This window comes from Mauremys reevesii, linkage group 15 (assembly GCF_016161935.1).
Source record: "Mauremys reevesii isolate NIE-2019 linkage group 15, ASM1616193v1, whole genome shotgun sequence".
Lineage (NCBI taxonomy): Eukaryota > Metazoa > Chordata > Testudines > Geoemydidae > Mauremys > Mauremys reevesii.
This window is the reverse complement of record NC_052637.1, coordinates 13,954,685-13,967,349: the sequence shown is the minus strand read 5'-3', so window position 1 is coordinate 13,967,349 and position 12,665 is coordinate 13,954,685. Positions and strand designations below refer to the sequence as shown.

General features: G+C 47.0%; 1 protein-coding gene across 1 annotated transcript; it reads left to right on the top strand.

Moving 5' to 3' along the window:
* The first annotated feature begins 955 nt into the window (after nt 1–955).
* LOC120383683 (L-amino-acid oxidase-like) lies at nt 956–12,641 on the top strand. Its single transcript, XM_039501848.1, has 7 exons — nt 956–974; nt 4,354–4,568; nt 6,056–6,168; nt 7,100–7,301; nt 8,049–8,117; nt 9,192–9,328; nt 11,643–12,641. The coding sequence occupies exons 1-7, from the start codon at nt 962–964 to the stop codon at nt 12,490–12,492; spliced, it is 1,599 nt and encodes a 532-aa protein (XP_039357782.1). The 5' UTR covers nt 956–961; the 3' UTR covers nt 12,493–12,641.
* Nucleotides 12,642–12,665: the final 24 nt, after the last annotated feature.

The window sequence follows — 12,665 nt, the reverse complement described above, 5'->3', positions numbered from 1 at the left end:
GCTAGTGTCATTCAGTTGCAGATTCCAAGGAGCAGCTTACATGCCAGAGGCTGTGCGTGAACAGCCCAGGAATGGGGCTTCTCACAGCAGAGCAGGGTAAGGCTGGCTCCCAGAGTCAAGGATTGGAGTGACCTAGCAGATCACCGGTCCAGATAACACCAGAGGGGAATGTCACACCTGCCCCTTCCCTGGGGCCCCGCCCCCCACTCATTACATTCCCCCCTCCCTCGGTGGCTCATTCTCCCCAACCCTCACTCACTTTCACTGGGCTGGGGCAGGGGCAGAGGCAGGGGCTTGGGGTGAGGGAGGGGGTGAGGGCTCTGGCTGGGAGTGCAGCTCTGGGGTGTGGCCAGCAGGGGCGGCTCTAAGAAGTAGGCAAGGAGGCTGGTATCATGGGCCGATCAGAGCTGGGTGCTGACATTTAGATATCAAATGAGAGATTATAGGTGGAGTGGGGATTGGCCTTGAGAGGGCAGACAAGGGAATCCAATGGAGGGATGCAAAGTGAGGGATATTTAACTGCTTTCAGGAGTGTAGCATAAATATCCACAGAAATTCCATCCATTTACCCCTGTGCCTTGCACAGATTTCTTCAGATTTAGGCAGGCAATAGACAGAAAAATTCATAGAGATTTTGCCAAATTACAGAATTAGGCATTGTACTATGTCTGCTGAGAGGAAGACAGATAGATGTATACATGTGTGGGACTTACCAGAAAAATAAGTAACTTGTGTTCCAGTCACTTGGTGTCACCTGATCAAAGGGTGGGACAGAAAGAGACATAGAATTGTGTCAGACTGGAAATTCATTTCCCCTAGAATTATTAATTACGTCTCTCTCAGTATTTGGAACATACTGATTGGTAGGAAGTTTTGAACCACTTTTTTTTTCTCTGAGACTGGCTGGTTCAGGCTATAAAATGAAAGTGCTCACTAGATGACTAGTACTGCTGGTGGAAACATGGACAGACTCTGTAAGTGAAACTTCTGCGCTGGGAGAATTGCTTTCGGGCTAGGAAAGGATGTGTGCTAGTCCATCTTCAGCTGCTTTCTTGTTTTGCATCTTTCTCTTTTTTTTAACCTCTCACTCTTTTTCACTCTTTTTTTAGATAAATATGTCTTGGGTTTTGTTTTTCAGTGCCCCTTTCTGCTCCCTTGAAGTTGATTCCCACTGATTTCCATGAGCCTTGGATCACACCCTCTTGGTGGCATTGTGATTTTTTAAAAAAGAGAATGCATACCCACCTTTGTGGGTATTTTATGGGAAAATTTGGTCATACTAAGGGCTTGATCCTGAACAACTGAAAGCAATGGCAATTTTGCTTTTAACTTCAACAGCAGCATGATTAGACTGTAGGACTTTACATCAATTGATGCTAATACCATAGAATATCACAGTGGGAAGGGACCTCAGGAGGTCATCTAGTCCAACCCCCTGCTCAAAGCAGGGCCAATCCCCAGACAGATTTTTGCCCCAGATCTCTAAATAGCCCCCTGAAGGATTGAACTCATAACCTTGGGTTTAATAGGCTAAAGCTCAAAGCACTGAGCTATCCCTCCACCATATAACACTCTGGGAAAGTGCCATCCAATAATATGCTGGGGGGTCCCACTTACAACTGTTCAAGACTGGGGCAAGAATCAGGGACACTGTTCCAGTGCCAGCAATGATTCCATGAGATTCCTCATGTGAGCCAGAGTAGATCAGGGTTTAAAGCAAGTCACGTTGTCCAAAGGAAATTTTTGGTACTGTTTAGTTTCTTGAGTGAAACTGAAACCTGTTTGAGAAGGGAAGAGAAAAAAAAATCTTATTCTGTGGTTCTTTGGGTAACAGCTTCCACCTGAAACTGGAAACTGAACTGTGTTTCTCTTCACTGAGAACTGAATGTCTGTGCATTGCGGATGAATCTGTTTATAGTTTAAAGGATTGGGCTCTGAACTAGGGCATTTCTAGAAAACTAAATTTATTTGAGGAGCTGAGAGGTCTAATCACCATTTTTTCCAAAATAGCCAATCGAGTAAAAGCACTGTAGCAGCGTGGAGATTCAATGACTTTAGTGGGAGAAAATTTAGGTCAACACTGAGCCCTTTCAAAAATCTCACCAAGTGTGCCTAAAAGTTTTATTTAAATGTCTTTAATATTCCTTGTTATAAATACTTTTGAACTTTAAAGTTAAGTAGCACCTTTTACTACAATCTTGTCCACATTGGGGAAATGTATTAAAAGATTCAAACTGGTTTTAAAATCAGTTTGAAACTAGTTAGAACCCAAATGTGGACAAGGCTCAAGCAGCCGGAATCATTCTTATAACCGGTTTACTTAAGCCTCCTGATAGCCAAATTATTTAAACTGGTTATAAATATGATTATGGCCAACAACAAAATTATCGACTCTGTAGCTCCACCTGATTTTGAAACTGGTTTGAATTTTTTGGGAAAAGATCTGCAGTGTGGACAAGACCTTAAAGTTAACAAAGATTTTGTGTCTTTTGGGCCAAGACTTTTAACAATGGCTAGTGATTTTGCATGCCTTATTATTTCACAGACCCTAAGTCCAGCAGGGACCATTGTGATCTTCTAGTCAGGGCTGGCTCTAGGCACGAGCAAACCAAGCATATGCTTGGGGCGGCACATTTTCAGGGGCGGCATTCTGGCCATTTTTTTTTTTTGCGCTTTGGGCAGCAAAAGCCTAGAGCCAGCCCTGGCAGCAGCAGCGCGTCATGCATGGGGGGCACCCTGGGGCTGCTGCAGTTTCCGCCGCAGGGGAGCAGCACCTGCACCTTGTGGCTGGGCCGGGCAGGCTCTGAGTGGAGGACACTCAGACTGGAGGCCGCCCTGCGGGGTACACGGAGCTGCCTGCAGGTGCCGCAGGGTGGCCACCCCCCAGCACCGCAGCCGGGGCTGGGAGAAGCGGCCCGAGTTGCCCAGGGACTGTGGTAGGGCGGCCAGAAGCAGCAGCAGGGCCATAGAGGGCAGGGCGCTGCCGGGCAGGGCCTGCATTGCGCTCTCTGGAGCTCCGCTCCCCCCTGGGTTACCCTGCCCCAGCAACTCAGCCCCCTGCCAGGGCGGTCCTCCAGCTCTGCCCTCCCAGGTCCCGGCCAGTCCTGGAGGCGGGAGCCCTGGCTAGAGGGACCCTGGGCTGAGGCGTGACCCAAGAGCCCCGTTGCTTACCCCGACCCTGCCAGCACCGGACTGGCTGGAGACGATGAGTGAGCGGGCGGAGTCAGCACTGGTCGGGGGGAGACCAGGGCTGGGGTGGGGGAAAGAGAGAGCCCAGGGCTGGGGTGGTAGGGGGTGTGGGTTGGGGAGGGCACTGGTGGAGGGGTGGGTGAGAGCCCACGGCTGGGGTGGGAGTGGGGGGCAGCCAAAATTTTTTTTGCTTGAGGTGACAAAAAACCTGGAGCTGGCCCTACTTCTAGTCTGACTCCTGCCTAATGCAAGACATAGAATTTCATCTTGTAATTCCTGTATCAAACCTCTGTCTTGTGGTTTAGCTACAGGGTAAAGAGCAATTTCAGTGTGCCCCAGTTGAGGTGTCTTAAAGGGGCTTCATTTTTCAGAAAAGCCTGGACTCCTGCTATCTGAAAACCAGCCCTCTTTCAAGTGTCCCAAGCTGGTCACACAACATCACTTCTGCAACTCTTGCCCATTATGCTCATTACATTGCAGCTCCTCTCCTCAGGTTGCTACCCTGTCCCTAGGACTCGGGTATGGCGCATCACGGGTGGGACTGACACACACACTCTACCAGAGATTAATTATATATTTGAACTCCTCTACCTAGGCTGTCGACAACTCCTTGTGTGGTGGATCCAAGAGGTCTCACCCAGGCTTCTCACCTTCATTGTGCTAGCCACAGTGCAAAGATGTTTTAAATGACAGCCCATTCCCCATGGATCTTATAATGTGGGGGTAACCATGGTGGTGTAAGCAGCAGGAAGGGGTACCTGTCCCAACATGATTCTGTCCAAGATCCTAGGAATATCCTCCTCCCCACCCCATGCTTCCACTGCTGTGGATACCATTCTATTTTTAGCATGCTAGCTCAGTAAGAGGAGCACAGGTCTGTCAGCTCAAGCTGGAAATGACGCACCCAGCTCCAGTGTAGATATACCTTAAAATGATCGTCATTGTATACTGGTAATGTTAGGGGCTGGTTTGCTCTTATGCATCATCTGGCAATACTAAAGGCTGGTTTGCTGCACACCCTTGTATGGATTTTAGCTCTGCCATGGCTGATTGGTGTCATTTCAGGGATGCCACCTGCCATCTGGGTTTCAGAGAATGAGTTTGCTTCCCTGACTGCATCATTCACTAACTACACCTCACTTCTCTTTGTCCATATGTCTCCAGCGCTTTCCAGGCTGTTTCTCCTTGTGGCTGTACTATGGTCTGAGAGTTTTTCTAGATTTTCTGAACCTTGCCTTGATGATCCCGACTACGATGAGCTGGTGAAGATTGCAGAAAATGGGCTTGGAAAGGCAGCTCATCCAGCGAAGGTGGTCATTGTAGGGGCAGGCATAAGTGGACTCACTGCTGCCAAACTACTCAGAGATGCTGGTCACATGGTAATTCTATGCACAGAGAGATGTCAGAGCAAGGCAGGGAGTCAGTGCTGGCTTGAGTATTTTTCATTATTTCTTTTCTGAGGAATAAAGGTTATTAGGCTAAAGAATGGTTAAAAATGAAACAAGGGGAATTCACACAAAAGAAAGAAAGAAAGAAAGAAAGAGAAAGAAAGAAAGAAAGGGCTCAATGACAAAGGAAGAGATTTTTCAAAGGCAATAATGGGACTTTAGGTGCCGAACTCCCATTGTATTTCAATAGGATTTAGGCTCCCTCTTCCCATTTCTGTCTTGGAACATTTCCCTGAACCTTCGTTAATTTAAAGCTGGAGGAGTTACAGTAACTATCATAAGAAATAGAAAGGGGAACAAATACCCCAAAAGCTACATTTTCAAAATAACCTTATCCATTAGAAAGTGGCAAGTTACAGGAATATACTTTCAAATTTCAATAACCGTGCAGGGCATACATTCTCTCACAGAAATCTAAGCATGTGAAAATTAAAATGCTATTGGTAGCCTTCAGTCTGCCTTCTTTTTATGTTCTTTTCATGCCAGAAATAACAGAGGTGAATTTCAGCCCAGTGGAGACATACCTTTAAATGATCTTCATCCCTGTTTACAGAGGAGTCAGTGTAAGGCTTATGAATTATGTAACTCCCACATAAATCCATTAGGCTTTAAGGCTGGGATGAGTGTAGAAGCAAAGGGAGTTGAAAATCCCAGTCTAAGTTATTTGTGAATTCTGAGGACCCTGATGCTTTGGAAAATGTACAGTCAAAATGTACAAACTTGGGTGCTTAAAGTTAAGCACCTACAGGAAGGTTTTCAAAAGCACAATGATAGTTACATGCAGCTTGAGAAAATCTTCCCTCAAAATCCTTATGCCAACATGTAAGGCTCAGACCTTGCCTACACTACAAATTCTTTGCCAGGATAGCTATTCCAGCAGAGCTGCCTAGGTTAGATGCAGCTTATCCTGACAGAAGGAGTTTTTTCTGTCAGTATGGTAACACCATCTTCCCAAATGACATTAGTTGTGCCAACAGAAGCACTCTTGTGTTGTCCTAGCTATGTTTACGCTGGGGTTTTGCCAGCATACTTATGTTGCCTGGGGTGTGTAGTTTTTCATACCCCGGACCAACACAGCTACGCCGACAAACCCTGGTAATGTAGACCTGGCTCTCAGATTTTCAGATGCACTCAGAGTTGACATCATTCTCCTCCCATTGACTGCAGTGTGTCCAGTTCAACCAACACAGAGCGCTTTTGAAAATCCCACCTTAAATGAGTGCAATTTTCAGACATGCAATGTACATAATGTTAGGAACTGGTGGGTGAAAAGCCATCAGGACACTTATTTAGGTGCCTGAATGTAGATTCAGTTACCTAATTTTAGTCACCAAGGTTTGAAAGTTTTGTCCTTTGTGCCTAAAATTGTGCAGGTGCCACATAAGTGAGTGGAAATGCTATTCCATGCTTGTTCCTAGGTTACAGTTCTGGAAGCCAGTGATCGTGTGGGAGGACGAATCAAGACCTATCGAGATGATACACACGATTGGTACGTGGAGTTGGGAGCCATGCGTTTGCCAAGCACCCACAGGTAATACAGTTTCCATTCCTCAGCCATGTAAATTGTTTGGTAAAGGAACAACCCAGTTTTGCAGAATTCTGCTATGGTTAAGGATAAGATCAAACATCCTAAAAGAACTTGCTGCTAGATGTAATATTTCCTGCCGTAACTAGTCTCAATGACCTGGGTAGGATTATGGCCAATAGTAAACAATGAACTGAGCAATAAGTGTTCTCAGGATCAGGGTCTTGTTATGGAACTGGCTGCTTGTGAGTGCATGGTCGAATTTCCATGAAACCAATAGAAACATTCCAATTTATGTTAATGGCAGTTGTATCAGGCCCTGAGTCAAAAGAAAGCCAGACAATAGATATGAGCTCTTCATTAGTCAAAGTGATTTGAAATAAGTTGCATTGTTTCATAAAACACTGCACCTAGTTGTTTTGTGAAGAAGTATAAGAACAAGAATAGAATAGAATAGCATAAAATAGAATCTTTTTCAGCACAATTATAGGGAACAAAAGCTTATTAAAACACAAAAATACAAGCACAAACAACCAAAAACAAACAAACACAAAAAGCTGTATCATAAATATACCCTAACTACAAAGGAAACTACCATAAACTGAGACTACAATTTAGAAGCAGAACAATCAGATGAGGTTATTATACACAATATCTGTGGTTACCGGTCAATATGCCAAGCCCTCAGCTACTACATAGCTGGTAGCCCCCTTTTCGTCAATGGAACTACATCAGTTTACATCAGGATCAGGATCTAGATCTATCATATTCCTACAGCATTAATAACATTAGTTGGAATCAGGAAAGTTCAATAAGGGAATGATGTAAATAACATACTTACAACTGTATTATTTGTATAGCCAGTAGAGCATATAATTTATTTTCTTATTTTTGACTCTCTCTTTTCCCCTTTCTCTCCCCTTTCTTTCTTTTGCAGAATTGTTCGTGAATTTATTAGGCAATTTGACCTTAAGCTAAATAAGTTCTCTGAGACGGATGACAACGCCTGGTATTTGGTTAATGGTGTCAGGACAACAGCTGGGAATGTCAAAAAGAACCCTGATATCTTGAATTATACTCTGGCTCCCTCAGAGAAAGGCAAATCTGCTAAAGAACTTTATGAAGGAATTCTGCAGAAGGTTTGTTTATTGGTCGATTGTATAAAGGAAAATAAATTACCAGGCCTGATTCTGAAAAATGACCCTAACTTCTACTGCAGCACAGGAGGTCTCTTCTTCTGTAGTATGTGCTGGTCTCCCCCTCTCTTTTCCCAACACATCCCTTCTCAACACCATTCCAATCCACAATACAGCCTGTGTCAGGGGAATCAGAGCTATAATTCCCCTTGTTGTGGTATGAAGAGGATTTACCAGGGCAGATTATCTGGCCCTGGTTCTCCATTCACTTTCACCCACGTGAATCAGGAGTAACGACATGTGATTTACCACCCCGCATCCCCGAAGCTGTGGGTGCTCGGCACTTCTGAAAGGAAACGCCTGTTTTTATTTGCTACACAGTGAACTCGGGATCAGATCCTGCCGTTTAACTACAGCAGAGCTGGAGACTATGCCATGCAACTCAGTTCCATTCAGTGGGGTCTCATGGATACACACAGGAATTAGGATCTAGTAGATAGGGCACTGCACTAGGACTCAAGTGATGTGGGTTCAGTTGCTGCCATAGCTATGTGCTCTGCAAAATGGAGCTGATTCTACCCTACCTCAAAGGAGTATTTTGGGAATAAAATCCATCTGTGATTATGAAGCCTGCAGATATCATGCAAGTACCTAGGTAGTTTAGATAGGAGAACAGAATTTGGTCCAGTGCTTTTGTGAACATATTTCTCTTTCTGTCTATGAATGTTTCCATGCATGGTTCCAACACAGGCCATAGAGAAGTTCCGGAGCAGAAACTGTGAAAAGTTGCTGGATTGGTATGACTGCTTTTCCACCAAGGTAATGGATATGGGCCTTCAAGTACCTTTACATCCAAATGTTTATGGAAAGTCTGAAATTATTGCTCTGAGAGAGGCATAAAATGCACCTGTTTATCCTGATGAAACCTAATGATGCCAGTTTTCATGTCGAGGTTGTCCTTTATTCAAAGCACCAATAAAGGAATGAGGGAAAACAGCATATTATGAAGCTCTGCACAGTCTATCGGGATTGGCTTCTCCTTTTGGCAGCCTCAGTGGGCAGGGTTTTGTTTGTGACCAAGATTATGGAAAATAAAGGACTGAGTGCCAGAAATTTCATATTTCCTTCAATTATTATTTTAATATTGTTATGCTGGAAGGTGTTAATGGTGGCAATCAAACATATCTTTGGTCTATAGTTAGCCACAGACCTAGTTAAAGTAATTGGGCATGCTAAAGACATTTCATTCAGGTTAAATGGAAGAAGCAATTAAGCTCCTTTCTGGAGTTAGAGGGTGGGAGGCATTGGAAGCCACTGCCCAAGGCACTATCAGGATGCATGGGTAGGCCAATCATAAGCTAATCTGTGGGGGTTGACAGTTTTCCTAGGATTGATTGCAGAGGTTAGGCGGTTGATTGTTTGCAGCTGTGTCTGTCTGTGAGAAGGGGAGAAATCCAGGAGAAAAAGAGCGTAGCAGTGGTTAACATGGCCCTTTGAGGAAAACGAAGGATAGAGCTTCTTTTGGTCACACTATTTGCTGGAAAGGTAGACTTGGATTGCTGAGCAGGGACATTCCCCGAACACAGTAGAAACAATCATCAGGAGGCAAAAAGTATGTTGTATCCATTCTTTTTAAATGGACAGGATTGCACCAAAAAAAGACCTGACTCACATCCTCAATCTCTCCTTCAAAGAGAAAGAACCAGGCAAGGCCTTGGATATTGGCAATGGCTCAGGCCAAAAAGGGGCAACAATATCATCACCATATAAAACTTGAAAATAACCATTTATCTTCTCCTTCCTCATGGAAGTCAAATCATTCCCCAAGGATATCTCCATGTGCTTCTTGTGCCTAAAGGAGAACAAACTTTCCTCCCTTTCCTCCCCTCCCAGGAGTACTTGATTAAGGAAGGGAAATTAAGCCATGGGGCTGTACAGATGATCGGAGACTTGATGAATGAGGATGCTGGATTCCACATGTCATTTCTTAACTCTGTCATGGAGTTTAATATCTTCTTTCATGAAGATGGGTGAGAAACGAATGTACTTAAATTGCATGGTCTTTGGGGCATGGCTACATCTTTTCTTTCTACATGTGTGTACTTTACCTAGAGTGACCAGATAGCAAGTGTAAAAAATCAGGACACTTTTTTTGGGTGGCCAGGGATGGGGGAGGGGAATAATTGCCTATATAAGACAAAGCCTCTAATATTGGGATCTTTGGTCACCCTAAGCCCAGGGCTCCCTAACACAGCTCAGCTGACTCAAGTCCCACTAACCCTGCACTTAAACTGTGGGGCAGGCTCAGGAGCAGCGCCAGGGTTTTTGGCACCCTAGGCAGGGGTCCTTCCGCGGTCCCAGTCGTTGGCGGCAATTCTGCGGCAGGGGGGTCCTTCTGCACTCCCAGTCTTCGGGGCACTTCGGCGGCAGGTCCCGGAACGAGTGAAGGACCCGCCGCAGAATTGCCGCCGAAGACCTGGAGCACAGAAGAACCCCCCCGCCACCGAATTGCCGCCGTGAGCGGCAAAATGCCGCTCCCCCCAAATCCTGGCGTCCGAGGTGACCGCCTAGGTTGCCTAAATGGAAGCACCGGCCCTGGGCAGGCTCACCCAAAGTGGCCAGTGACTCTCCCACCTGGCTTTATAACCACCCCCACCCCTGCTGCGGGAGATAGTTGGGGGGCACATGGGAAACTGCCCCAGATCGAGGCACCACACGCCCCTGCTCTCTGCCACGGACCCCTTGGTGCCCTTCCCACCTCCGGCCACTGCAGGCTGCAATCCCCAGCCAAACACCCTCATTGGGTCATGGCTGCTGGCCATGTGGGGGCAGCGTGGTGAGGGCCAGGTTGCTATTTACCCCGCTGACGTGCACAGCGCCCAGCACTGAATGGAGCCCGCGCACCTCATGGAGCTGTCTGTATGGTGAGTGGGAGCGGAGCTATGCAGTCTACGGAGCAGGGCAGTGCTGGGGCGCCCTCCAGCTGCCTGGAGCGAGGCGGTGGCGACTCCACCAGTGGCGCTGCACCACTGCTTCAGGGCAGGCTTCTCCCCCAGCTCGCAGCCGCGCTGGCTCACTGCGCTTCCCGGTATGGCGGGAGCCCGGGGCAGTGCTCTCCAGCTTTTTGCACTGTGCATAGGGCTCTGACCCTAAGAGCCACAGGGACCTGGCGGGGGGGCGAGGTGAGGAGTCCCCAGTGGTGCTTACCTGGGGAAGCTCCTGGGAAGCATCCGGCTGGTCCCTCTTGCTCCTAGGGTCAGGTCAGGTCGGGTCAGGTTGGGTGGATGGGGTGGGGGGGGCGCAGAGGGCTCTCTGCCTGCTGCCGGCACTTGCAAGCCCCACCCCCGCAGCTCTGATTGGGCAGGAGGGAACCAGTGCAGCATTTAGAGACCCCCTCCGCCTCTGTGCCTAGGGGCTGCCAGCACTGTAGGCTCCTGCCGGCAGGCGGGTGCTCCGCCGGGAGCTGCCCCAGGAAGCACCACCATGCCAGCCCAGGGACTTTGGCGGTGACTCATGGTGAGTGGTCCCCGATATAGGGACAAAGGGCATCCCAACCAATGTGCGGTTGGGAATGACGGACAAATGTGTTAAAATCGGGTCTGTCCCAATAATACTGGGCGTCTGGTCACCCTAACTTTACCTAGGATAATGGAGCCCTTCATTGTTGGTCTCTGGGGGTACATCTACATTGCCACTAGGTTGCCCATGGCACTGAGTCTCCTAGATCAGGCTGAGAGACTTAGGCTAGTGGGGATTTTACTAGGACTATACAAATAGCTGTGTAGACAGCGCTCTGAAGTTGTGGCTTGGGCTGAAGCTCTTGCTCTGTAGTGTAGGGATACGGGTGGGCTTGAGAATCTGAGTTCCAGCCCCAGCTGCAACCTCAAAGAACTGTCTACACAGCTATTTCTACAGCACTACTGCGAACCCCGCTAACCCAAGTTTCTCAACCCGGGTTAGAATGTGCAGAGAGACGCAATCTCTGTCATCGAATGGGTCATACTGTCAGCAATATACTCCTTGATTATTTAATCTGGGCCATAATTTTGACTCACCCTGTACAGCGCAATCTGAATTCCTTGGTATTGGCTGAAATTCACCTCTGGGCCCCAGGTCTGTGTGTCACTTAAGCCCCCGTTTCCTCTAAAATGACAATAAGCCTCTAAAATGACAATAATAAACCTTTTTTGACCTATCTTGTCTAGCTGGAGTGTAAACTCTTTGAGGCAGGATCTGAATCAGACACAGACCTTACCTCAGGAGGCCCTACTTTATTGTCCTTAAAAGCAATGTAATACTGCTACTAATGTAAATCTTTCACACGTCACGTCTTATTTCTTTCAGTTTTGATGAGATCACAGGGGGATTCGACCAATTGCCCCAGGCCTTCTACCAGTCTATGCCTGGAGTTGTCCAGCTGAACTGCACAGTAGAGAAGATAATATCCAAGGGTAACAAAGTCCAAGTATTATACTGTGGTGCACATGACACATGTAGCCCCTCCTCAGTGATGGCTGACTATGTCCTTGTCACAGCCACAGCAAAAGCCACAAGACTTATCAAATTTATGCCACCGCTTTCCTCCAGTAAGACCCATGCCCTGCGCTCCATTCACTATGCCACTGCTACCAAGGTTGCCTTGGCCTGCACTGAAAAGTTTTGGGAGAAGGACGGGATTCGAGGTGGGCCGTCAGTCACAGATCGCCCTTCCAGATTCATCTACTATCCCAACCACAACTTCCCTAGTGGGGTGGGGGTGATTGTGGCTTCCTACACATGGAACGACGACGCTGAATTCTTTCTTTCCATGAGTGACGAGAAGTGCATTGATGTGGTGCTGGAGGACCTGGCAGAAATCCACAACATATCTAAGGAGGATCTCCAGTTCATCTGTAATAAACACATGATACAGAGATGGAACCTGGACAAACATTCCATGGGAGCATTTGCCTCAATCACCCCCTACCAGTTTGTTGACTATTCTGGGCCTTTGTTTCAGAATGAAGGGAGGGTCCACTTTGCAGGAGAACACACAGCTCAGCCTCATGCCTGGATCGACACTGCTATGAAATCTGCTGTGAGAGCAGCAAGTAACATCCACGGGGATAGCTATCAGTCGCGGGGGAAAGATCAGCAAGAACAACAAGAGCAGGAGCAGGAAAGGGTTGACTGGGTTCAAAAAACTGAACTTTAATTGCTTTGTGGGTGTTTAAGGAAGGCACAACTGAGGAGGGAATTAGAAACTGCACTGCTAATCTCCTTCACGGGGACAGATCCTCAACTGGTTTAAATGGTGTATTTCCATTGAAGTCAATAGAGCTAAACCACTCAATGTCATCATAGAATCATAGAACTTAAGATCAGAAG